Raw genomic sequence first — 27,052 nt, 5'->3', positions numbered from 1 at the left:
GGGGTGTTCCTTCTACATCCGAGGTACCCTGATTCTCAGCAGTTCTGTGTAAAGGCCTGAACGCCCATGAGAAAGTAAACACGTGCTTGGGTTGCCTGAGCAGACATTCTTCATGTGAGTTGTGGCTAAGGCAAAATTCCGGTCTGTGGTTCCTGTGCTCAGGAAATGTCTGATGGGGGACTTCCCTGGTGGCGCAGTGGCTAAGACTCCACACTCGCAATGGTCAGGGCACTAGATCCCACATGCGTGTGGCAACTAACAGTTGGCATGCCACAACTGAGGAGCCCTCAAGCCACAACTGAGGAGCCCCACTGCTGCAACTAAGACCTGGCGCAACTGAATAAATAAATATTAAAAAAAAAGAAAATTCTGATGAATGAATGAATGAATGAATGAGTGACTGACGACACAGGTGTCCTTGGCGAAGGGGCAGGGCCTCCAGTGGGGTCTGCCCCATTCCTGCTCTGGCCACACAGCCGCCCCCCCTTGGAGGCATGGGGGGCCCGTAGGATGTGGGGCGCCGAGCCCAGTCCCCGATACTGACTCGGTGCCCTAGACCACGTGCGTGCGAGGACAACAGGGGGTAGCTGGGAAGCCGCTTCCTGGGGCTTCACTTTCTCACCAGTAAAAGTAAAGAGGGTCAATACCCATCGGGAACCACAAAATAGTCAACTCCTGACTCCACAATGCCATTTCTCAGGCTCTGTTTTGGGAATCAACCTGCATAAGAATACATGTTATGCACTGACAGAGTTTATAAATTTCTCATTGGAGGACAATGAAAATAACTTCAGCTCCAACCGTAGGGGCCTGGGCAAGGAACCAGGGCTGCTGCTGAAAGGCTGTGATATCACAGCATATTTTGTTGTTATGTTAAGTGAAAACATTTCCATAAATTAAACAGACCGCCTGAGAAAAGCTGGAAAGAAAACCACGAAAAAAGTGACCAGTAGTTGTCTTGTGGGTAGGGCTAGGGTTTTAAAAACTGTTGGATTTGTTGCCCTCTCTACATGTTCGGAAGACTCTAACTTAGCAGTTCTGAATGACCACCAGCTCTCAGGGGGCCCAGCTCCTCTGCTGGTGAGTCTGGACCCAGGACTCCCCGCCTCCACTTTCAGTTCCTCATTGATAATCACAGGACAAGCACAACACCTTCGCATCAAGTAATACGTATCGGTCAGCACTCGCCACCAATGAACACTCACTGTTACTTTAGAGCCGGACAAACATAACGAACTTCAATAATAAAACTAAAAGGATGTGGAGGATGAGGGGACAGGGCTTCTTTCTGGGGTGACGGAAGTGTTCTGGAATAGGTAGTGGTGACGGCTGCACAACCTTGGGAATATCAAAGACCACGGAACAGCTGTACATTTTAAAATGACGCACTCTCTGGTACGTGAATTCTATCTTGATTTAAAAGACGGAAGGAAGATAAAGGAAAATCGTAAAAGGATGGTGACTGGGGCAATTTCCTGTTCGAACAAGGACTGAAGATGTTTTGAAAGCGCCTCCCTCGCGGCAGGAGTCCCAGAGAACATGCCCCCTGCCTTCCTGGTTGCTTTAGCTCCTGGCTGGGGAAGCACCGCCCCCTTTCAGCTCTGGGGCCTTTCCTGGGAAAAAGTCTCGCGAGCAGAAAGGGAGGGGATCAGCCAGAACACAGGACAGGAGGAAGCTCTGCCACCAGCAGGTGGGGACAGAAATAGGGGGGGGGGGGGGGGGGCGCGGGCAGCCAGCACCAACTGCCGGCCCCAGTCCAGCCAAGCCCCTGGGGAGAGAAGCACTTACCCAGGAAGCCCTCCTCATCGACAATGATGGTGTAATCCTCCGGGGTCTCGGTCAGACTGAAGAACTTGCACCTGGGTGGACGGACAGACAGACACGGGGTATTGTAAGTCCCAGCAGACCCTGTGGCAGCCGCCCGCCTCACCCCCCGCCCCCTCTCCCAACGCCGTGACCCGGTTTACCCAGAGCTCTGCCCCAGGCTGCTCGGGGGCTACTTATTTCTCCCTCCACTGCCTCAGTTTTGACTCAGGAGGACTCAGAGAGGCCTAGGGACGCTGATGGTTTCCTCTGCACCCCCGATCTTTGAGGACCCCTGAGCCGGCCAGCCTCCAGGGTCCCCTACGGGCCCAAGGGCAGCTCTGGTAGGGCTCATGCAGATGAACTGTGTTTTCCGTGCCCTCCGCTCCCCACACACATTCTGACCTTGAGGCCTCTGTCGCTGTGTCGTGTCCCCGGCCCATGGTCCTGGCCCCTCTCCTCACCAACTCGAGAGCTCCCACAGTCATTTACGGCCTAATTCGCATCACCCAACCGACAGCCCAGCCTTTAGGGTACTTTTCTCCCTTGCAGGAGAGAGGGGCGTGGCTGTCCGTGCCACTGTGCGGCAGGGATCCCTGAACTGCCACATGCTGCCTTTGGTAATACTGCTTAGCCTGGGGTGTAAGTTGCTCATTTCCTCCCCCAAATGGGACCATCAATTTCCCAAGGCCAGGGAGGGTCTGGCAATCACTCGGTCCGTCTGTATCTCATCCCTGCCGGTCTCAGCCCTGAGCACGCTCTTGGCACCTGGCAGACACGCTGGGCTACGTGTTCAGACAGCCCTTGGGCTGGGCTTTGAGGCTGTCTCCAGCTGAGGGGCTTACCACACCCTCAACGCCCGTCTCCCTGTCCCCTATCCAGCTAGACTGGCCCCCAGAACACCCCATGCGCAGCTGTAGGGAGAGACGGCATGCACAGGCAGCGGTGTGCAGGAAACTGCCCATGGTCATTGATTTATCTGGTGTCGCTGATCTCAAGTATGGGGCTCAGCTCGGGCTCCATGCCCGATGTGTAAAACCCATCCATCACAGGAAGCCGTGATAGAAGGAGGCCCCACGAGTAAGCCTGGCAAGGGCCCGAACAGCACTTCTACGAAGATTAAAATGGGAAAGGGATCCTGAAGTGGATGCAGCGTTGCCGGGGATGGGGGTGGCCGGAATGTCCGCGGATCTCTGCCCCCCTGGCTCCCCTCTCCTGGCAGCCATCCTGCCACACTGAAGCCTTATCAACAGAAGCCCCGCAGCACCCTTTTCACTTTATTCTTTAAATTTTCACAAGTAGTGAGATCAGCTGGAACTGGTAGGACTGCAAAAGGGTACAGCCGTTTGGAAGATGGTTTGTCAGGTTTCTATAGAGTGAAACCTACATGACCACTGGCAACCCTGCTCCTGGGTATTTAGTCAAGGGAAATGAAAACATACGGCCCCACAAAGGCCGGTATGCAAATGTTTACAGCTTTTATCTGTAATCACCCCGAACTGGAAACAACCCAATCGTCCTCCCTTCAGCGGGAGAACTGGGTAAACTGTGGCACATCCACACCAGGGAATACTAGTCAGCAATGGAAAGGACTGAATTACTGATTCTTGCAACAATGTGGACGAATCTCAAGAGCATTTTGCTAAGTTACAGCCAGACTCAACAGGAGACGTGCTACGTGATGCCATTTATATGACATTCTGGAAGAGGCTACACTGTAAGGATGGAGAACAGATTCCTGGTTGCCAGGGGTTGGGTTGGGGCTGACATTTGAGGGCCACCGGGGAACTTTTGGGGTGAAGGAGGTGTTTGGTTCTTGACGGTGGTGGTGACAAGATGATATACATTTGTCACAACCCGAAGAACTGTACCCTAAAATGGGCGGCTTCTACTGTATATGTGCCTTATACCTCAGTGAACCCGACTTCAAGGAAAACGCTTCGCCAGAGTTGTAAACAAGGTGGCGTTCCCCCCCCCCCCCCCCCCCCCCCACCACAACGCTCTGCTCGACCAGCAGCACCACACCCTTCAATTTCCCTCCAGCTCTTTGGTTTTCAAATTACATCTCTGTCCCTGCCTGTCCCATATCCAATTTGCAACTACTGCCCGGACAAATGAAATCTATAACTGCCGGGCGACAATGGCAAATTATCACTTAGTGAATGGCAATCACTGGTCTGGCCTAGCTCCTCCTTGGGGACCCCTGTGTGCTAAGAAAGAGCCTCAGAAGCCCACCACCACCCCACCCCCACCGCCAATCACCAGATTGCCACAAGCAAGGACTCCCTGGGTGGGGGGAGTGGCCACCCAGTCATCCCAGAGCCTTGAGAAGGCAAACAGATGTGGTACTTGCTCCCTGTGCCCTCTCGGGGGTGAGGGATGTTCCAGAAATAGACCATATAAATGGCCCTGGAGGGCATAAACACCAGCAGAAGGCAACATCGGGGGTATGACTATGCTGTTGATGTGACCCGTCTCCAGGAGCCGAGTGCCAGCTATTATCTCGGAATGTGCACCTTGGCGTGGGCAGGCCTCCAGGAGGGCGAGTCAGTCGGAGGGACCTGCAGCTACTGCTCTGGTCACACACTCTGGAGCAGGCCTCCTGCTTTCCTAATTTTACCCCCTCAAGTCCTACACATCTCTGAGCTCACCCCATCTTACCTCCCAAGTCGCTCTGAGATCTGTTTTCCCCTCTCTCCATCACCCCCTCCACGTGAGCGCTTGCCTAGAAGCCTCCCCTTGCCTCACTCCCCCACTCTTGCCTGCCTCCTTGTCTCACGCCCCCAAAGGTGGACAAATACTCTTTCCACTGCCCGGCACCCCCTTCCCTCTTCTTTGGCTGGAGACGTGCCACTCATCCTTCAAGACCCAGTTTAAGCGTTTTCTTTGGGGTGAAACCTTTTCTGATTGGCCCCACCACCTCTTCTCTCTCACTTCCTACCACAGGGGTGATCCTGTCTGGATGTTAAAGCCACTGTGGACAGCTGGGTTTGGTGGTGCATCACACCTCAAAGGGACAGTTCATTTATCTCACAGTGTATGTGTAAGATGCCCTTAGAGCTGGGCTGTGTACAACCTGAACAACTGCACATGATGGTCCTGAGTGCTTTCTACGCGCTATTACAAGTAATACTTGTTTCCCCCAGTGGACCATAAACTCTCACAGGCAGGGACGGTGGGTTCTCTGTACACACACCTTGTACCTGACACTGGCTGGACAGAGAAACAACACTCAAAGTCTGATGAGCAAAAGAGTGAACTGTGGCCACATGCCTACCCCCAAAGCCAGAGGAGCCCCAATCAGAGCAAACACTGCTTGCCCCTGTGTGGCACTGCCTTGACTTGCCCCCTCTCCGGGAGGCGCTCAAGTCTCCAGTCCCAACTTCACGCTCTCTAATGAGCCGTGGCTAGATCAACACCCCAGATGCCGGGCCCCAGTGTTCGTGGCCTCTCTGTACTTTGTCTACAAGGAGCTGGAGAGAGGACCGAAACCCAGCAATTACCCAGCCTGCTGCCGAGTGCTGTTGGGAAACCCGGGGAGGAGGAGAAGTGTTTGCCCTCTAGACGCCCGCATGGTGCTTAGAAACAGGATGAAACAACAGGGTTAGAGAAAGCAGCCTGGGAGTGCGGGAAGAGGACCAAGAGCCTGGGGTCAAGAGACCTGGGTTCCAGTCCCAACCTGGCACCTGGGGGTGGTGAACCCTGGGCTGCTTCATTCCTCTGTACAATGAGCGACAGGTTCAAGGTGGACTAGTTTCCATCCAGCTCCGGTTTGGGCAGGGAGGGCACAGGCCACATGGAACCCTGTCAGTGCCATAGCGAGGTGGACCTCAAGGCGCCTGGCTGACAAGGCACGGAGAGATGATCCCAGAACCATTGAGTCTGTTTGGAAAATGCTTTTCAAGGGCAGGCAAAAATCCCAACTAGCTCTGATCAGAACCCAAGACAGATCTGCTGCCCAGGCAGCTGGGCAGGTGGTACATCACAACTCTGGTGGGGAGGGCTCATTCATTGCACAGTCTGTGTAAAGAGTGCCCTTAGAGTTGGGCAGTGCACAACCTGTGCAACTGTGTGTGATGGCTGACCAGCAGGTCCTGCTGGCGCAATCAGATAGGATACAAAACTCTAGAGTCCTGGACAATGAAGTAGGGAGACTGGGGAACAGCAGCTCTGGGAGAGCCCCAGTTCACTGTGGTTCAGGACATACCCCAAGAGTCATGCAAGTCCGACTTCCCTGGTGGCGCAGTGGTTGAGAGTCTGCCTGCCAATGCAGGCGACATGGGTTCGATCCCTGGTCCGGGAGGATCCCACATGCTGTGGAGCAACTAAGCCTGTGCGCCACAACTACTGAGCCTGCGCTCTGGAGCCTCAGCATAAATAAAATAAAATAAAATAAAATAAAATAAAATAAATAATAAAAGAATCATCCAAGTCCCCTGTCCAGGGGGCGCCAATGCATCCTTGGGTTCTGTGCACAGAGTACGGGTGCTGGATAGTACTGGAGGCCATACCAGAAAGTCTGCGCCTGTTCAGATCCTCACGGCCCACACATGCCCAGAGGAAAGCGAGGGGACTTTACACTGAAATCCCTTCAGCCTGGGGGAAGATTCCAGCCACCATCTTTAAATCTCTATGGCTGTTGTGGACCACGGGATGGAAGCAATGCTGCTGCTTATGGCTGTGTGACCTTAGGCAAGTTACTTAACCTCTCTGTGCCTCGGTTTTCTCATGTGTACAATGAGATGAAAATATTTAACATCTCCTTCATAGGGTTGTGGTTGAAGAATAAATGCCCAGCATGACTACGGTAAGCACTCAATATGTTGGCTATTTTTCCTTCTTGGAGGACAGAGGCAGCTGAAGTGGAGGGCCATGGGGAGGCCGGCTTGCATTCCCAGTAAGAAAAGCTCTAAAGCCAAACGGACTACAGAGACCAACGGGCTGTCTTGGGAGGTGGTGAGACGCCAGTCGTCTGAGGGGCTGAGCCCCAGGCAGGTGGGCTGCAGTGGTGATGCTGCCTCAATGGAGAGGGTAGATTAAGCCACCTCCAAGGTTCTGTGGAGTGCTGAGTCTCTGATTCCTTGAAACACTGGTTCTTACACATTGACGCCAAGCAACAAGCTTTGGCTGAAGAGTCTCCATTCATCTTCCCAGGAGCTCAGCTCCCACCAGGTAGCCAGTGACGAGATGATGGTTTATGATGGAAGACATTGACTCAGCCTGAAATTCCCAGTGCATCTGTTGGAGCCAAACCTGCTCCCTGGTCTCAACTCCCTGGTCTCAGCTCCCCGACATGCCACGCTGGGACCTCAGGAATCTTCACAGACACTTGACACGTCTGAGCACAGGGACTGTCCAGATCGGGGGAGCCAGGGAGGTGTCCTGACACATCACCATCGGGTGGGAGCTCCTATCTGCATCCGTCTCGCCTTCTCCACTCACCTGCTGGCTGGGTGATGGTCCCGCAAGGCTGTCCTGCGCTCCCTTCCTTGCTTCCCAGACACCACAAGGACCCCTTTACATAGTCAGGGCTCAGCAGAAGTTGGCTTTATGTGGAGTCTCTTTGTGCAGAAGACCGGGGTCTCTGGGAGGTGGGAGCTAGCTTTGTGGGCCAGACCCCATCTGGGACTGGGCCTGTTTTCTGTGGGGTCACAATGTGCCCTGTGTCAGCCAGACCCTGCTGAGGTCCCCTGTTGCCTGGCCACAGAACAAGTGCAGCCCTTTGCAATTAGAGCCTGGTCAGCCGGGCTATGAAATGAGCGCAGAGCCTTCACACACACCTGACAGGCCTTGCAGACAGGACTGAGAACAGGTTTCCAGCATGTTCCAGGTACCTATTTGCAACCCGTTATTCCTTTGTTCCAGCAGGGCCTCTGAATGCCCATTTTGAATTTCAGCGCCTGGAAACCCACACGTGTTTCTCACCGAGTGCAGCCTGCTCAGTCTACAACGAGGGAGGTTCAGCCACATCTTGCTCTGCAGCGTGTCACAGTGAGGAGATGGAAGGGCCAGGGTCTGACGCACTTTTGGGGACCACCCGCCCCTGCCTCTGCCAGCCCCGCCGATGCGTTCCTACAGCAGAGCACAGGAGCCTTGAACAATATACAGCGAGTGACAGACGCGCTCTGGGGCGAGCGTGGTGGCCTCCCGCCTTCCTGGGCTCTTCTTCTTCCCCAAGGACAACCAGGCGGAGGGTGTGTGTCAGGCTTTCTTCTCTTAACCAGCCGTGGCTTTTTCAGCTGGGTCTTCTCCTGGATCTTCAATAGGTCTTTCGTGTTACCTACATTTCATTTCTACTGTCTTTTAACAACTGGAAGCTGCCATTTCAAGTTTTAGTTAGGAAAAAAAAACCTGCGTCACGTTCTGTGATTTGAAGGGCAACCCCGAAGAATGTCTTTTTTCTGTTAAGATGGAAAAAAATCTGCTTATGTCTTGGGTGGCCAGAATTGGACAGCGTGGGCAACAGTGTTTGCAAATTCTAGGGTGGCACGCACAGACGGGACTGTAAAAAGGGGCTGGGTAGGGCAAAAGGAATCGCTAAGGTCTGGATAAAGCCCCTGTGACCCAGGCGAAAGTGGCTAGATCACTCAGTCATCACAAATTGTTAAGTGCCTTTAATGTATAAAGGCACTGCTTCAGGTGCCGGAGACACACCTTAAATAACTGGATAGTTAGAATTTCCATGGGGGCTGGATAAATAAAGTAGTGAGTCAGACGGTGGTGTGGCTGCACAGCCACTAAAAAAAGTGGATTTGCAATCTAAAGCAGAGCAGGGAGTGGTTGCCAGGGGTTGGGGGGTAGGGGAATGGGGAGCAACTGTTAAAAGGGTGCAGAATTTCAGTCTGAGATGATGAAAAGTTCTGGAAGTGGATGGTGATGGTGGTGAAGGGTACAGAACAATGTGAATGTGGGCATTTAATACCACTGAGATATACACTTAAAAATGGTTGAAACGGTATACTTTGTGTTATGTACATTTGTCCACACACACACAAAAAAGAGCAGGAAAGCTCCCTGTGAGACCTGTAGAAGATGGAAGAGCGGGCGTGTTGCTGTCCCAAAGCCCTGAGGTGGGTACGTGCTGGGAGTGAACGAGGCCAGAGTGGCCACGTGGTGGAGGAGGGGGTATGACAGGTGGTGACGTCAGACGTCATGGGGGAGGGATGATGCCTGTGGCCCCTGTAAGGACTGGGTGGGGCCGAGAGACCAGTGACGAGGCTAGTCGTCGGCTAGTCATCGTCTCCAAGGAGGCTGGTGAGAGCTAATGGTGACTTGGACCAGGCCGGCAGTGGTGGGCGTGCCTCCATTTATGGCCAGGAAATAATAGTCAACAAATCGGGGCTGGTGAGGTCACTGAGAAACACAAGGCCAAGGCAGGAAACCATTGCCTTCTGTGGCACGTTCTCATCAGCGGCACCAGGAGAGAGGTCAGTGGGCAGAAGGGGTGCCTTGCACTGGCAGAATTTACTTGCCTCTGAATCTGGCCCGGACCCACGGCTTTGGTCCTTTCCTCCATGGAGACCTGTGCCTGGTGAGGGACTGTGGTGTTCCCTGGCCCTGCTCCGAAGGCCCAAGCACAAGCCCCAGAGAACTTCAGGACGGCTCTTCCTTCAGGATGGTCATCCTGGAGGAAGACAGGTGGCATCAAAAGGGTCGTGCCAGGGTAGGAACACCGTCTGTGGAAGGGCAGCGTCTTGCTGCGTGAACACATTCCCAAGTGCAGGGCGTATACGAGGCGCTGACTGGTGGTTCCCTTTCTTCCTTGGGAGGGACTGAGATGGAAAAAGGCCCAAGTGGGTGTCCTGGTTTTTGCCACCTATCCAAGATGAGGCTGGAACAACTCACTGGTCCTCAAATCACGCCAGGTTCCTTATCTGTGAGAGAGGTTTGAAGATACCTGTCCTGCAGGGTCATTTAGGATTTAAGGAGGTGTGGAACAAACGTGGAAGTGCTCAAGACCCTGCCTCAGCACGTGTGGCCACTGGATGAAGTGCGCTGGCCCGGGGACTGAGTGGATGTCCGAGGCAGCATTCCTGTCCAGGCAGTGCTTGGTCTTGCAGTGGGCTCTGGGTCTCTGCCTGACTTCGGATCTCCCCATTCCTCATGGCCTCCACCCCAACCCTTACCAGCAGGACAGTCAAGTCTCGCGCAGCGGCCCACGAACCCAGCCCAGGTCCCCCGGGCAGGCCAAAGCCCCCTGTCCCAGCGCACGCTCACCCTCACCTGCCCATCACCTCCCCAGCGAATGATCACATCCACTGAGGTGCTGAGATGCTTCCCTTCCTGGTCTATCTCTGCTGGTGAGATACCTGCTCCTGGGAGACAGCTGAGTCTATCTCATCCAGATCCCCCATGCCTTGAACAGGAAAGAGGGTCTGTGCGTCATCTGTGTTAACTGAATGAACATGGAGTGTAATTAATGATTGCCATTTCATAGACGGGAAAGCTGATGCTCAGTTAGGTTAAGGCAGTTATGACCTTGGGACCACTGTGCTGTGTGGTCTCTAAGGTGGGGGGCAGCCCGGGCGCAGGTGTGGCCTGTGGTATATTCCCTATGACTCAGCTCTTCCCCTGGAAGCTATCCACTGTCTTAAACATGGGTAACCGGAGACACAGACGAGAGAATTGGTAACAGCCCGTCCTTGGTAACAAACACCTGGCTGCAACCCAGATTCCCATCACTGGATGAGGAGGAAAATGAAGACAGAAGAAGAATATTACCCAACAGTCAAAATGAACACTCTACAGGGACTTGCAAAACTCCGAATGAGTCTCAGCAATACAATAGTAGACGGAAAAATAAGTCCCCAGCTGTTATGTCCAGCATGGTATTCTTTTTACAGTTAAAAGCAGCTATGACGAAACAACGACAACAACAACAACAAAACCCAACACCTTTAAGACTCCACGGAGTTGCCATGTTACTACATAAGGAAGCCGGGGAATAAAGTACACACTACCTGGGGTTGGGGACAGGTGGGGGAGGCCTCTGCTTACATGGAGGGTATTGTCTCCATCCTGCTTTTGCTCTGGCTTTGCATGTGCTGACTACACTATTGACATTAGCTAGTTAGTTAAATGCATAAAGGTGAGCCGTGCAAAGACACACGATGGGTGAGGGTTATGAACCTGAGCTGAGGTCACTGGTGCAAGGATGAGGGGCTGCAGGTGACTGGGACTGGGGTCTGGCAGAAGGGACACAGCCACAGAACAGGAGCCAGGGTAGGCTGCTAGGCTGTAAAAAGGTGCAGGAAACGCTGCAGTTAAAGGGCTACCCAGAGGAGGTGGCCTGAGAAGGGTCCAGGAGCCAGAGTCAGCCTAGAGTCCTAGGATGAACGGACAGGACTGGTCCCAGGGCTACAACTCACTCCCATTTGGGTCATTCTCTTTGGTCTTGGCTGGTCAGTGATTTGGGGGCTCACTTGGGCTCACGAGATGTATATTCGATCCCCAGCTTGGTCCCCGCAGTCCAGTCTCTACTTAATAGTCTGATGGTGCTGTGTGTAAAGGGCTAATGCTCTGGGTCTCAGTTACAGCACCAGCCCCGATGGTCTTATTTTTTTCATTTAAAAACTTAAAAATAAATTTTATATTGGAGTATAGTTGATTTACAACGTTGTGTTAGTTTCAGGTGTGCAGCAAAGTGATTCAGTTATACATCTATATATGTATATATTCTTTTTTTTACCTTCTCTTCCCTTCTAGGTTATTACAAGATATTGAGTATAGCTCTCTGTGCTGTACAGCAGATCCCTGTTGGTTTTGTATATATAAGTGTGTATATGTTAATTGCACACTCCCAATTTATCCCTCCCCCTCACCTTTCCCCTTTGGTAAGCCCTGGTGGCCTTAGACATTTACGCAGCCCCTGAGCCTGTGTCCTCTCTCATAAACAGGGGGATAACCCCACCGATCACGGGGCCAGGGTTCGAGGTCGGCATCCCTCTGTAGATAAAAGCACCAGGCACCAACGGCTGATCCAACAGCACTGGTTTCTTTCTTTCCTTTCAGTTCGGATAATGGCCCTCATGTTCCCCTGGTTTTCTCTGGAACTGGAAGCTTATTCAACCTCCCCTGTTCCTCATACTGCAGCTGAGGAGACACACACACACACACACACAGACACACACAGAGACACACACACACACACACACACCCTCCAAGGATGTTCGGTCAGCAGGCTGAAAACAATAATCAAAAGACCCGACCCTAAAGCAATCTGTGGTCCTCGTCCCCCCAGCCCCGCCCCATCCAAGCTCCTGACACTATTAATTGGGAACCAACAGTCCCTAGAAGATTCGCCATTATAAGACTTTGGACCCACACTGAGGTACTGCCTGGATGGAGTTGCCATCCTGTTGCCTGGCAACTCTGAGATGCCTCAGCTCCCAGGTCACTCTGCGCCTCTCTCAGCTCCTGTGGCCCCTCCAATTCTGTACCGTCTGCTGCTGGCTCGGGGGCAGGGTGTCCTGGGTGGGCCCCTTGGCCGACCCCATCCTTAGATGGCCCCGCATCAGCACCGACCTCCAGCTTGGAAATCCCCCAGGGCCTGGATCTTGTCCCTCCACCCCTCTCGGGAGCAGCTCAACCCTCCGTCTCCCCCGTCTCCCCCGTCTCCCCATGCCCACGCTCTGCACTCCAACCTGCATTTCCAAGTTCCTAAGACTTAGGCCGCCCTCTCAAAACATCTCTGCCTTTCCATCCATCTCATCCCCTTTCTCTGGCCTCAGAAAAACGGTACCACTGTGGCAACCTATCTTTAAGCCTCTGTTCCCACTGGCGCCTCTCCCTCAGGAATCTCATACTTGGCTTCCCTGTCTTGGTGACAAACAGGCTCAAGTTTCCTCCGTCCTAAAAAAAGGCTCCCTCGTGCCCATCACCTTCTTCCCTCCGCCACCACCAGTCCTCCAGCCACTGCCGCTGGCCTGACTCAACCCTCCAATGGATCCTCCTCAGCTCACCAGTGGCCTCCACCAGCCAAAGCTGATGGCCTCTTCCCTCACACCCTCCTGTCCTTGGACCTTTTGGCTGGACCTTACATGGTGGGCCAAGGCCTCAGCCTGGACACTTATACCGACCACAGCAGGGTCTTCCAGTATCGACACTCTCCTTTTGCTTCCTGCAGTGTCTTCTCTTCCAAGCCTCCCCAGTGCTCTTCTCTCATTACACCCTCTCTGCCAATTCTCTCCCTCCCAGGGTCCCAGCCCCTGTGGCCCAGGCTTTCTCCCCAAGCCTCAGACTCGCACTTCTCTGCCTATGCCGGCTGGACTGGTCTCAGACTCATGTCTCACATCCGCCCACTGAGACAGGAAGTGTTGATGCCCATTTCACAGATAAGGAAACTGAAGACAATGACCCGCCAGACAACCAAGGCTGCTGCGCGTGCCCTCATCCTGATGGGACAAAACGGAATCACACCCCAGTCGACTCTCAAAACCCACTGCTGTTCCCCTTGGGCGTGGTCGACAGCCGACCACCAGGGCAGAGCCAGGGCCTGGGGCTGCCCTGACCCTGGGGCCGAAGGCTGAGTCATCTCAGAGAACAGTTCTCATTTTCAATGGCTGTGGCTGCCTGTTATGGGCAGCCTGGCTGACACTTGATCTGTTTACTCTCGGATTCCGAACCCAGCAGAGCGAGGCCCTCACAGGGGCCTCTCCTGGGCATCCTGGGCAAGGAGCCCGGGCCGCTCAGAGCCCTGCGGACCTTAAGCCGGGAGGGGGAGGGGGAGACAGAGCGGGGAGAGGAGGAGGGCCATTTCCAGGTAAACTTGTCCAGCAGATCCACGCTGAGATTTCAGATTTACAAACCAGATAAATTAGCAGAGGGAAGAGATTTGCGAGGGTTGGTTTAATTGGTGGAATCATTTACCACAAGTTCCCCATTAAAACTGCAATGGACGGGGGGAGGGATCTTCCTGGAATCACTCAGACAGGAAGATGGAGCACAGGGAGGTACAGAATCAGGCTGGGAAGGCCACTGTGTGTTGCCTCCTTTGGTAAGGGGATCCAGGAGACCGAGCCTCTATTTGCATACCTCTGGGGAGGGGAGCTCACTCCTTTGCGCAGCAATTCATTCCATCCTGGGGTAGCTTATTTCTAGAAAGCTCTATCAATGTGGCCTCTTTAATAACCGATACCCAGCTAGTCTTAATTCTGCCCTTCAGAGACACAGGGATATTTGCTCCAGCTGGGAAAATGGCAGGAAAGGAGCCCAGTAGGATCATCACCTCTTCGCACAGTGAGAACAGGGCTTACGGGCTAAAACGCTGCATAAACCCCAGCTGTTTGCTTGAAGCACTGGTTCTCAACCTTCGCTACACATTGCACTCACCTGGTGAACCCTGAAAAGTCCCGAGGGGGCCTGCTGAGGGTGGGTGCACAGCTGAAGTTGGAAAACCAGAGTGGCAGGGGGCCAGCCTCCCTTGCCGGGTGCCTGGGCCTTCCTGGCTGGGAGAGGTCGCTGGCAAGCTGCCTAACCAGGGGCTTGAGCATGGCACATCCGCCACCAAGTGCTGGGGGGGGGACCACCCTGGGCGGGGGCCTAGCTGCAAGGCAGTGTCCCTTTAAGGAGCCCCTGCTTGCTGCTCCTGGGGCTGCCTCATACCCCGCTCTGCTATCTTTATGCCTGCAGACTCCCCCAGGCCGCTGTGGGGATGGCACTTCTGGGCTCTCCGAGACAAGACGGAGAACACCTGTTACACCCCGTGGAGCACACTGCTCCCTAAATCAGAAGCACCACTGCTCCCCGAATGTCAGGACCCAGGGCCGTGGGTTTAAGCTGGTTCCAATAGTACCCGTTCACCACAATGCCAGCAGGGAGGTGATGGATGGGAACGACCTGTTGGTTTGCCTGGACTGTCCCAGTTTGGGCACCAACAATGCTTCGAAAATGGGCAGAATCACACAGAGGCGACAGAAGTCAGGTGAGAGGGCAGGAGAGGGGAGTGGTGACCAGAAGTGGGTACTGGGGAGACTTCCAGGATCCTGGGAACGTTTTCTATGGGTTTTTCCTGGGAACTGGTTCCCCAGGTGTGGTCAGTCTGTGGGAATTCACAGAGCCACACGCATAAGATCTGTGCACGCCCCACGTGGCTGCTACTTCACTACCAGAGAAGAAAGATCCCAGAGGGCAGGCTGGGTGGAGGCCAAAGGTTCAAGTTCTTGCCTTTCTACATGGCTCACGTGCCAGGGTGTACCTCTACGGTCCTCAGAACAAAGGTTTGAGGGGGCAGGGGCAGTGAGGGGGTGGCCTGAAGAGGGATGGGGAAAAGGACTCTAAAACATCCCTTTTGGGACTTCCCTGGAGGTCCAGTGGTTAAGACTCCACGCTTCCACTGCAGGGGGCACAGGTTCAATCCCTGATCAGGGAACTAAGATCCCACATGCCACGTGGTGTTGCCAAAAAAAAAAAAGTCCCCTTGGTGACACCCCCCCCCCTCACTGGGCCAGGGCCGAGCAGCTCCTCAATGGCACTCATCGCTTTAGGCGACAAATGTTTTTAATGAGGTCAACCTGGGCTTGGAGCATAGTTTCGTACAGGTAATTTTTTTTTTTCTCAAAGCCTTTTTCTGAACTATGGCATAATTTACCATAATGAAATGTGCAGATTTTAGGTGTACCGTTAGACGAATTTTGACAATTGTAGCCACCACCCCAATCAAGAGGGAAAAACTGGGACATTGGGAATGACATACACCCTACTATATATAAAATAGATAATAAGGGCCTACTGTATAGTACAGGGAACTCTACTCAATACGCTGTAATGGCCTATATGGGAAAAGAACCTAAAAAAAAAAAAAAGAGTGGATATATGTATAACTGATTCACTTTGCTGTACACCTGAAACTAACACGACATTGTAAATCAACTATACTCCAATTAAAAAAAAAAAGATATTGAACATTCCCATCACTGCAGAAAGCCTTCTGTCCCTTGCCTGTGGGTCCCTAAGACCACCCAGAGGCAACCCCTGTGCCAGTTTCTATCATCATAGATCATTTGCCGGCTTGTGTGCCTCACAGCCGTGAGATCATACGGTGTGTACTATCTTGGTGTCTGGCTTCTTTTGTTCAGTGTATTGTTTTTGAGATTCATCTCTTTTACTTTATGTCGTTTTGTAGCCACTTTTATTGCTGAATATATGTGTATGTTTATATATATTTATAATGTATTATAATATAGTTTAACTTATCCCTTCTCTTGTTGATGACATTTGGTTGTTTCCAGTTTTTGGCTATTATGAATAAAGCTGCTATAAACATCCTATTAAAAAAAAAAGATTTCCTGGCTGGCTTCCTCTGCCCCAAATTCCCGTAATTCCACAAAAGCAGCTCAGGTTTGCCCCCAAGAACTCCCACCCAGGCGCGCCTGAGTCCCACCCTCTCCACGGGGTGGGTCCTAGAGCACCGGCAGTCAAGCATCTGCTGAGATGGGGAAGGACCCCGCTGACATGGGGCCAGGCAAAAACAAGCACACAAAGCATCACCATAGTTTGACTGCGGGAAGGGCTGTGGAACAAGGAAGCGTTTTATTTATTTATTTAAAAAGAAAAAAAATTTTTTTAAACTTTTTGGCCGCACCCCGAGGCATGTGGGATCTTAGTTCCCCAACCAGGGATCGAACCTGCGCCCCCTGCATTGGAAGCTCTGAGTCTTAACCACTGGACTGCTGGGGAAGTCCCCAAGGAGGGTTTTTTTTTTTTTTTTTTTTTTTAAAAACAGAGCAGCTGTGAGGGTTTCCTTTGGATGGAGTGTCTGGGAAGGGCTCAGAGAGGATGAGATCCAGGCAGGGGAAGCAGCATACGCAGCAGACCCCAGAAGGAAAGACCCCTAACTCGCGGAAGAGAAATATTCTACGGCGCTGCGGTCCAATTGTGTACAGCCAGGGAAACATGGAATATCATCTATACTTTGTAATATGTCGTTGAGTGGAAAAAAGCAAGCCCCAGAAAACACACAGTCAGATACCCTTGTCAGGTGTATACACAGGACAAAACTGTTTGTAAAAGTCAAGGGAAAGATAAGTGTGGGTGGACAGCAGTTACCATCATGTCATGGTCGCAGTGGGGGGTATTCTTATTCAAACAATAAACAAACGTAACTTGAAAGCTAGGATCGATAAGTATGTCACAGAACAAGGATCATGAGTAATTGCATTCTGTGCACCTGAGGTCCATTAAAAAAAAGGAAAAAGAAGGCTTTGAAATGTTTGAGGGTCTGTGTCTTAAGCAGGTCACTTTGGCTGCATGGAGAGCAGTTCCCGCATCTCACTGGCAATCTCGCTGCTCTATCTCTGCACCTGCCTCTCTGTATCTGCTTGAGTCCCATCTTCTCTTAGGTGGGGGGAGCTGGCTTCATACTCCATTCACCGTGGACCACCGGGGGGCCACCCAGGGGATGCAGGACCCAGAAACCGAAGCCCGTGAGCCTGGCCATATCAGACGCCTGGCCCCTGTGTCCCTCCAGCTGGGAGCCTGGGAGGACGGTCAGGAGCCCCAAGAGGAGGTCTGCTCAGCTGCTACCATCTTTACCAAGTCAGCAGTGTCAGCCGAGCCCCCCAAGATAGGGAGTCGGACACAGACGCACATGTGTTTCTGCAGGGGTTTCAGGGACAAGAAACCAAAGGGGGTGGACGGAGGATGGGAGGAGGACATCAAGGAAGAGCTTGGGAATGCCTTAACAGGGGGTTACAGCTCAAAGGTGTGCAAGATACTCAGGTGAAGAGAACCAGGGGTCAGACACGCTTTGCATATTCCATACCCAGGAACATTCTTCACTTGTGCCAAGAAGCCCATGGCCCTCTCAGCCTCTTTTTCTTCCTAGCACTTTTGGGGCAGAATAGCAGAGACATATTTTTCTGTACCCAAGAAACAGGCCAGTAACAGCACGATGACAAATGGGCCTGGTACCTGGTCTCAGTGGAGGTGGGGCGGTGGGGGACACCAGGGTATGGAAGGGACTGAGGCTGCCTGGCGGGGGTGTGGCAGCTCCTTTCCTACCAAAGAGGGGCAGCTGCCACTCAGCTCCGATGTACTGTTAAACGTGGGCCCTGGGTTGCAAGATCTTCCAATTTTTCCAGAAAAGCTGGAAATCCAGATTTTGGTGATCTCTCTCAATATTTAAATGTTGGTGTACTTTTTAAATTTATTTTGGGCTGCATCAGGTCTTCGTTGCTGCGCGCAGGCTTTCTCTACTTGCAGTGAGCGGGAGCTACTCTTCGTTGCGGTGCGCAGGCTTCTCACTGTGGTGGCTTCTCTTGTTGCGGAGCACAGGCTCTAGGCGCGCGGGCTTCAGTAGTTGTGCCACGTGGGCTCAGTAGTTGTGGCTCACGGGCTCTAGAGCACAGGCTCAGTAGTTGTGGCACACGGGCTTAGCTGCTCCGCGGCATGTGGGATCTTCCCGGACCAGGGCTTGAACCGTGTCCCCTGCATTGGCAGGCGGATTCTTAACCACTGCGCCACCAGGGAAGTCCCTATTTTTTTTTTTTTAAGTATAATTTCCACTTTATTTTCTTTCCAGGGGATAGTATTCTTCAGTCTTTAAGGACTTAGCTCCTTCCATGGGCTTTGGCGGAGGTTGTGGGGCAGCACCCGCAGGCCTAAATCGGGGTGGAGGTGTTCGGTCCTTCCGGGCTTCCCGAGAATGACTCCTGACTACCTTGCGGTGAACGGCACAACTCACGCAGTAATGCAGGTTCACACACAGCTTGGGAAGCACATAGGCATAGAAAACCCTCGCTTCGGAAATGTCCCTGACAGCTGCGGCCTCTACGATGTTCCGAATGACGAACTTCTTAATGGCCTCATCCTCGGGCATGTGTCGGGCACAGCTGGCGCAGCGAATAGGCTGCATGAGGCCGCGGCCCTTCTTGGCACGACCATTATTCCTTCTTTTCTTGGTCATCTTGGAGGCGAGGAGGAGAGAGCTAAATGTTGGTGTACTTTTCAAAAAACACACCGCGTGGGCCAAAGAAAACATGTCTGGCCTACAGATTCCCCATTTTTCCCTTCCTAGTCCCCCTGAAGTTCTCAAATGTCTTGGGATTTAGGGGCAGTCAATTTCCTGGATGAAGGGGTGTCTGTGTGTCTGACCACTCATGGGATCGGTGCCTGGAGTAAGGTGGCGGGGTCCCGAGCTAACGGCCCCTGGGACCCCTTAGAGCTCACTGGGCTGCCTCTGAGGTGGGGTCAGGAGTAGGTTAAGCGAAATGTAAACCAGGTGGAGCAGAAGATGGCCTGTGACCATCTGCCGGCTCTGGACGCTGACCTGGGCATCTCAGCTGCTCCCTGCTCCAACTGGGCTTCAGCACCTCCAGCTGGGCCTGTTCAGCCTCGACTCCTAGCAAGCTGGGTGACCCTGGGCATGCCCTGCGTCTCCCCGCGCTTTGGGCTGGCGCCTTGTCACTCCCAGAGTCAGAACACAGGGCCTACGTCGGAAGGACTGTGGCTCCAGCTTTGCCAAGCCGCTGCCCTGTCCACCGCAGTTCCATGGGCCCAGCGCTGCACTAGCTAGGGATGCAGACGTGATGATGTGTTTACATAAGCGGGGTGGATGCAGGGAATAAGCAAAGAAGGGCAAGCGGGGGAGTGCTGGGGGTCTGGGGCTCAGGGAGGGCACCCGGGAGGTGGTGGCGCTGGAGCAGAAAGCTGAAGCAGATCTAAGTGTGGGGGCAGCTGGGATGTCAGAAAGGAGCCCTGAAATCCCCAGATGGAGCCAATTCCTGCTGGCCAGGCCAGCCTAGGTTCAACCATATCCCACTACAGCATACCCGACTGCTTTGACCAGGAGCCCACGGGGTGTACCCCCAGCATCTGCCTGCAAAGGGTGGCACATACAGCCAGGTGTGACCCCACTCCGCCCAACCCTAAGTCAGGACAGCCATCGTTGAAATGAACCTGGCATTCTCTCTACTGAGTCCAAACAAACCTAGAACAGTGCTATCCAGGAGAGCTTCCTGGAATGATGAAAATGGTCTACACCTGCGTTGTCCAGTTGGGTTAGCCACCAGCCACGTGTGGCTACTGAGTGCTATGAAATGAGGCTAGTGTGGCTAAAGAATTGAATTTTTAAAAAAATCTTACTTGATTTTAATTAATATGAACTTAGCTAGAGTTCATATTAATTAAATGTGAACTAGAGGCTACCGACTTGGACAGTACAGTTCTAGGACTTTTCTACCCATCGCTCATTCAATAGCAAGCAGCCTCCACCTGAAACAATGTCCATGTCGCCTCCGTGGCCTGCAGCTCCAGGTCATTTGGCTGCGGTTAACCCCCCAAGCCACAGGCCCTGGGACCATTCCAGGTCCAGATTCCATCTCTGTCTCCATGATGTCCGGAACCTCACTGAGGTCCTCAAGAGTGAAGGACTAGCTGCTGGCATGAGGCGGGGTCTCGAGTTTACCACTACTTTCCCCCAGGAAAAGCCCCCCGGTTGTTCACTTAGCTCAGGGGGTAAAATGTTTAGCACTGACATTTAGCTCTTTTTTTTGTTTGTTTTTGGTTTTTTTTTTTGGTTACACTGCACGGCTTGCAGGATCTTAGTTCCCAGACCAGGGATCGAACCTGGTGATAGTGCACAGTCCTAACCACTGGACCACCACGGAATTCCCGACACTTAGTTCTTTTAATGAGCTCAACCTTGAGCCAGGGAGAAAGGGCAGGAAAATTGCTATTGTGCCCACGAGTACCTGACCTACCTGCCTCTCTCTTCACCCTCCCATTACCAAGATGGGCTCACTGAGGCTTTGGGACAGTCTTGTCGGGGCTCTTTCCACTGGTCCTCAATCTCAGCAGTCCAGGAGGGCTAGGGTGGCATGGGGGACACATAGGGCAACAACAGCCAGGGCTGCCAGAACAAAGCACTGGGGGCCTTAAGCAACAGAAGTTTATTTTCTCACAGTTCTGGAGGATGGAAGTAGAACGGAGTGCTGGCAGCGTTTCTGGAGAGGGCTCCCTCCTGGCTTGATGAAGGATGCATCCTTGCCTGGCCTTCCTTCTGTGCACATGTGGGGAGAAAGCAAGCGAGCTCTCTGGTGCCTCTTCTCCTAAGGACACTAATCCTATTGGATCAGGGCCCCACCGTTATGACCTCTTTTAATTTTAATTACTTCCTAAAGGCCCATCTCCAAATACATTCCCACTAGGGGTTAGGGCTTTAGCATATGAGTTTTGGGGGGACACAAACATTCAGTCCACAATACCCTTAAAGACACTGCCGGCTACTGAGAAGAGACTTGTGAAACAACTGGACAAATGACCAGAGATGATGGGAAAAGGGCTGCAATGAACATAAGCCCATGAGAAACGGTACAGAATGGTTCCCAAGCTGAAGGGAAGGGGCTCTGAGCTGAGCCGCAGCCTAGCTCCCCAGGGCCTGTCTGCACCTGGGGGAATCAGTGTGACCACCACGTGCCTTGGCAAGTCCTCTCCTTTATGGACTCAGTTCCAAACCCATGAAATAAAAGAGCTGAACTAAAGATGTCAGGCTGGGTCCAGCCCAGAGTGGCCGAGAACTAGCTATTCAGTGTGCTAACATTCTCCACCAGGGAGGGCAGCGCTAACACCCAAATGGTGCTGTCCCAGACCTTAGGCTGGGGCAGGAGAGGGCTGGAGGGGACCCCTTTGTGGCCAGCCTCCAGCCCTGCACCTACCTGCCCTGGGGCAAAGAACCCTCTGGTCGGTCTACTCTCCCTAGCTGTCCCAGGCTGGGGCAGGCTCAGTCAGCAGCAGAGCTATGCTTACTTACTGGACAGGGGTCGTCAGCCCCTGCTGCTTCCAAAGTGCGCCTGGCCTGGGGGTCCAGCTATGGCTGAGACATGCCTGCAAAGGAAGCCCCGGCCCAAGCTGTCGCGTTGTCCTGCACTCCTGGCTGATGGTGGCACCAAGTTCCCAGAGTCAGGATGGGCCGAAAATCAACACAGGCACCCACTGTCAGCTCCTTACTACCCAACCTCTCCTGGGGGATGCAGCGTTTTCTTTTGCTGGGTTTGTACCTGTCATTACCTCTCTAAGCAGCTCAATGACAGTCTAGTGGCCCTGCCCCACAATGAGAAGGGCCAGGCCCCAAGGGCCTTCCATGGGCTCTGGGCCAAATATTTCACTTTTATTAAAATTCTCACTTGGCTGTGGCCTATATCCCAGGGCCACATCCAATTTGCCAAAGTCGTGGAGGGAGAGAAAGTAAGGGAGACAGTGGCGTTCAAGTAATCAGAACATAACGATGTTAAAAGGAATTTCTGATGAGCTGGCCAAGTCAGCGTTATCACCCCATTTTGCAGATGAAGAAACTGAGGACTGGAAAGGCTAACACTCCACCAAAGGCCGTGAGTTAAGTGGGCAGAACATGCTACGTGTGACTGGTAAGCAGGTAGGCCTGGGCCTCTGTGATGCTAGCATCCTCCACCTGCACAGGAGGGGGGTGAGCTTCTTGCTGCATCTTTGGCAGCGGCAAGAAGGCTCTTCCAGAGCTCTCTGAGGGCAACAGGGGCCAGAAGCTGCCTACCCACCGCCCTGGGGTGGGTGGGTATCTTTATGGGGTCTGGCACACTTTACCTCTGGGACAGCTGTGAAGCCCCAGGGAGGACACTGCTCAGGCCCAGCTGCTCCCAGAGCCTGGAGCCTCCCCATCAGCTAAATCTGGCAGGAAGGTGGAAAGGCCTGGGGGTGCTGGGACCTGGGCCAGATTCCAACATTTGTGGAGGTGAGAGAGCTCTGGACCTGTGAGGGGGCAGCCCCTGGAGGTGCGGACTCAGCTTCAAGGGCTGGGCACACTGGGGATGCTTGAATGTGGGTGTGGCTACCTGGGCCCCAGGGCCTTGCAGACAGATGTCTTCACCTGCACATGGAGGGGGACAGCGGGGGAGCTGGCCACAGAGATGGGCAAATACCCTGATATGAGAGCAAATAAAATCAGGGCTTTAACTATGGTGGGCCGACTAGAGGCTGGGTGCTCTGGAGGTGAAAGGCTTAAGACCTGCCACAGCCCACTGGGGGCCTGTGAGCTGGCTGGGGGAAATAAGATGAACGGTGACAGAGGGCCCCAAACAAGAAGACAAGCAAATGCCTCAGGGCTGGCATGTATGTGCCTAAACACGCACCCCCAGAATGGAAGGTGACATAGAGAGGTCCTTTACCTACCAGGCTATCTGATGACACGCTGGGTGGTGAGGTGGTGGGAAGCAGGCCCAGGACCCCCAGACAGGGATGTCAATGGGAACCCCTTTCCGCAGGCACTACGTGAGGACTTTTCCAACACACGTGCTCTGACCCCGGGTTCTGCTTCTAGGCATTTGCCTGTAGGCATATTCTCACGCATGAAAAATAAGGCCTGTGCCCCAAGTTACACGTTATGGCATTAATTGTAAATACTGACAAAAAAGGTTGGGAACAAAGGTCCACCTGCGGAGTAAGTTTAAAGATATGATGGTCACCTGGTCCTTGGGAAACTGTGCAACAGTTAAAATGAAGGATGTGAATCACCACTAAGACGAACTTCAGCTGAAGAATACCACGGTGCAGAATGGGAATAGTGAGCATGGTTTAATACCAATTTATGTTAAAAAAAAAAAAAAAAAAAAAGAGAGAGAGAGAAAATACTACATATGCGTATTTGCATACACACACACACACATATATATACACACGCACACACAGGAAATATCACCGAGATCCCCACTGATCTCCTTGTCCGTGGGGGTGGGAATTGGTTGGCTGAAGAACAAGGGTGGGAGGAAGCTTTTACTGGGCACCTTTGTGTAACTTTGGAATTCTAATAAATTGTGAATTTGCTATCTATCCAAAAATTTAAAACGAAGGAAAAAAAAATAGAGGCAAGGAGGCGATAGGGCCAAGGTGGACTGCCAAGGCAGGGGAGCCAGGTAAGAGTGGCGTGCCAGCAGGGGGCACTGAGAGGGTGCAGGAAGGAGGGTGTCATGGCCAGGGGCATGGCGTTGGGGGCCAGACTATCCCGGGGATCAAACCCCAGCCCTGCTGTTCACTTGTGCTGTGACCCTGGCAGTCACAATCCTCTCCTCCTTCCTGCCCAGGACCCAGGCGACAGCCCAGACATAGCCTGATGCCAGGAGAATGGAGGAGAATCAGAGGATGATGGGGCTCCCTGCCTCTCCCAGGCTGGGGTACAGCCTCTCTTGCCCACCTGCAACCCTCTATTTGGGAGGGGGCCTGATCCTGACCCACCTAAGAAGCCAGGTGACCTGTCATCTTAAAGCAGACCCTGGCACTCTGCATTCTCTCCAGCTAGAGGCTGCTTGGTCACCGCCCCCACTACCCCAGTAAGCCTAGATCCTTCAGGGGTGGGTAAACAAAGAATGGGGAAGGTATCCCAAGATCTCCAGCCTCAACGTGAAGACAAACAGCCCACCTAAGCCTCCCTGAGACCTGGTCTGTGCTCACCCTCCTGCTTAGAGACCACAGCACCAGACCCAGTCAGAGAGGCCCAAAGCACAGCCTGCAAGGGGGGAAATGAGCGTCTCCCAGAGCCCCAGACCATCTGGGGACATCGAGGGGTTATGGCGAATGGCAGATGCTCTGGGAAGCCTAGCAGATGACAGCCAAGGCCAGATGAGCAACTCCTAGAGGCCAGGCATTGGATGCACAAGAGCACATGAGGCTCCAACAGGACCCCAGGGGCTCAGCAGTACTTTCCAGATATGAAAACTGAGACTTACTGAAGTGAAATGACTCCAAATGTGGTAAATGGACTGAATGTCTGTGTCCTCCACAAATTCGTATGTTGAAGGCCTAACCCCCGATGCGACGGTATTTGGAGGTGGGGACTCTGGGAGGTGACTAGGTTTGGATGAGGTCATGAGGATAGGGCCTAGTGCCCTAAGAGAGGAAGAGAGAGATCTCGCTTGCTTTCTCTGTCCATGCACATGCACCGAGAAAAGACCATGTGAGGGCACAGGGAGAAGGTGGCCATCTGCAAGCCAAGAAGAGAGCCCTCACCAGGAAGTGAATCTACTGGCATCCTGATCTTGGATTCCCAACTTCCAAAACTGAGAAATAAATTTCTGTTGTTTAAGCCACCCAGGCTGTGGTATTTTGTTACTGCAGCTCAAGCTGACTAATACAGGTGGCACAGTGAGGGTTCAAACTGAGATCCGTCAAGACTCATGCTCTGTCAATGACAATCCTCTCCACACCCCCCCAACACCCTGCAACACCTCCACCTCTCAACTTTCTTCTCATTCTCACTAGCCTGGATTTGTTGTCTGTTGTTCAGTATGCATTTTATTGTATTAAAAACACAAAAAATTTGCCATCTTAATGATTTTAAGGTATACAGTTCAGTGGTATTAACTACATTTACATTGCTGTGCAACCATCGCCACCATCCATCCCCATAACTCTTTTCGTCTTGTAAAACTGAAACTCTGTCTCTATTAAACGATAACTCCCCATTCTCCCCATCACCAGCCCCTGTGCGTCACCATTCTACTTTCTGTCTCTATGAATTTGTACAGTATTTATCCTTTGTGACTGGCTTATACCACTCAGTCCCCAAGGTTCATCCGTGTTGTAGCAGGTGTCAGAATTTCCTGCCTTTTTAAGGCTGAACAGTATTCTGCTGTACGCACACACCACATTTTGCTTATCAGTTCATCAGTCAGTGGATACTTGGGTTGCTTCCATGTTTTTGTTGTTGTGAATAACGCTGCTGTGAACATGGGTGTACAAATATTTGAGACCCTGCTTCCAATCCTTTCGGGTATACACCCAGAAGTGGCATTTCGCTAGCCTAGATTTCCCTCACCACATTCTCTCTCGTTTCCTTTTCCACTGGGCCATTTTTCTGGGCCTTTTCCCCCAGCTGTCCTCTTCCTTACCTGCCCTGCCCTCCCCTCTCCCACGAGCCTTCTTTGGCCCTGGGATTATACCAGTGACCAGGTCCTGACCGAGGAGGCTGGACAGAGCCCTCTCTCTCCTCATAACAGGGCCATCCCCTCCAGCTCCCACGCTGCTCCAGCTCACCATGGGCCACACTGGCCCAGGCTCTGTGCTTTTGCACATGCTGTATCTCCTTCTTGGAAGTCCCTTCTCTACCTCAATGCTTCAAGCCTGGCTCAATGTCACCTCTCCCAGAAGCCCTCCCCGACCCACCTGGACTCAACTGTACTTCCTCCCCTGTACCTCGAGCTCCCCCGAGCCTTGAGGACTTTTCTCTCACCAGATTAGTGTAATCAAGATCTTGGAGAGCTGTCTTCCCCACTGTGCTGTCCACAACGGGTCCAGGGTTGGTGTCCAAGTCCTCAAAGGGCCAGCAAGTGGCACAGAATGGGTATCGAGACACACTTGGGAACTAGTGGAGATGAAGGAAGCCTCAAGGGCCAAGAATCCACGCCAGGTGTAAGGAAACCCCAGAGGGCAAGAATGAACCCTCTCCACGGTGCAGCCTCTGCCTTCCCGAGCCACTGTCCCGTGGGCTTGATTCCCCCTGGGGTGGCAGACAAGCCCTCGGCGGCTGGAGGCGCAGGCTTCCAGACCTCACAGGCACCTAACTGCTCCCACGGGGATCCCCCTTGGCCGGTCCCTGCCCTCGGTGGGTGAAGGGATGAGTCTGCGGAGGACACCTGCCCTCATGGGACAGAGGTGTGTGCAGGGTAGGGGTGGGGGTGATGCAAGAACCTTCATTCTGCAGGAGGACTCAGGGGTCCTGGCTTCTGAGAACAAGCACTCCTCGGGGCATTAACTCAGGGCAACCTTCCAATGGTTTGATTTTTTTACGGGGCGTTTTAACAACACAGCTGGTGCCCAAGCGAGGCCGGCAGTACAGGTGGGCACTGAGGGGTCTCGCGATCGCCACCATCTGAGAAGGGCTCCTAGGACCTTGCTGGGAGCGGAGAGCTCATGCCTTTGAAAGGACACCAACACTCTCGGCTCTGACAAACTGCCCTTACAGTGGGCCGCCGGCCTAACCACAGAGGTTCTCGGGTCCACATGCCTGCAGACTCCTCTTCGGCTTTTAGCCTCCCCATCCCCGGCCCCCTGGGCCAGTCTGTCAGTCCCCACAGCTCACTCAATTAAAAAAAAAAAACACCCCTGGTCAAATAAAAATCAGAATTAGTCATTCCATCCTGCAACCACCAGCTCAGCCCTTCCAACAATTTCAAAGCAGAGCAGACCATCAGCACCGCGGGGACAGAGGCCACAGCTACCCCTTCGCCAAGGGGTGCAGTCCAGCCCAGGGCACTTCGGTCCTCAAAAACTATCCGTCGAATTCATATGA

The 27,052-nt window shown here is 53.0% G+C and overlaps 2 protein-coding genes across 2 annotated transcripts in view; both read right to left on the bottom strand.

The window, feature by feature from the left end:
- The window catches only part of CASTOR2 (cytosolic arginine sensor for mTORC1 subunit 2), a 53,362-nt gene that overhangs the window by 15,340 nt on the left and 10,970 nt on the right, over window positions 1-27,052 (bottom strand). The window contains exon 2 of the mRNA XM_029221956.1: window positions 1,789-1,859. Within this exon, the coding sequence (XP_029077789.1) occupies window positions 1,789-1,859 (71 nt within the window). The remainder of the gene's footprint in view (window positions 1-1,788; window positions 1,860-27,052) is intronic.
- On the bottom strand, window positions 18,307-18,809 carry LOC114894860 (40S ribosomal protein S26-like). The gene has a single exon (XM_029221957.1). The coding sequence runs from the start codon at window positions 18,779-18,781 to the stop codon at window positions 18,308-18,310; it is 474 nt and encodes a 157-aa protein (XP_029077790.1). The 5' UTR covers window positions 18,782-18,809; the 3' UTR covers window position 18,307.

Source organism: Monodon monoceros, unplaced genomic scaffold (assembly GCF_005190385.1).
Source record: "Monodon monoceros isolate NGI ecotype Baffin Bay Population unplaced genomic scaffold, NGI_Narwhal_1 Super_Scaffold_13, whole genome shotgun sequence".
In the NCBI taxonomy this organism is placed as follows: domain Eukaryota; kingdom Metazoa; phylum Chordata; class Mammalia; order Artiodactyla; family Monodontidae; genus Monodon; species Monodon monoceros.
This window is presented reverse-complemented; position numbering and strand designations above follow the sequence as displayed.

What these genes read in the sequence shown, in the direction of transcription:
- LOC114894860 (XM_029221957.1), bottom strand. Translation starts at nt 18,781, where the DNA reads ATGTTTTCTTTGGCCCACGCGGTGTGTTTTTTGAAAAGTACACCAACA.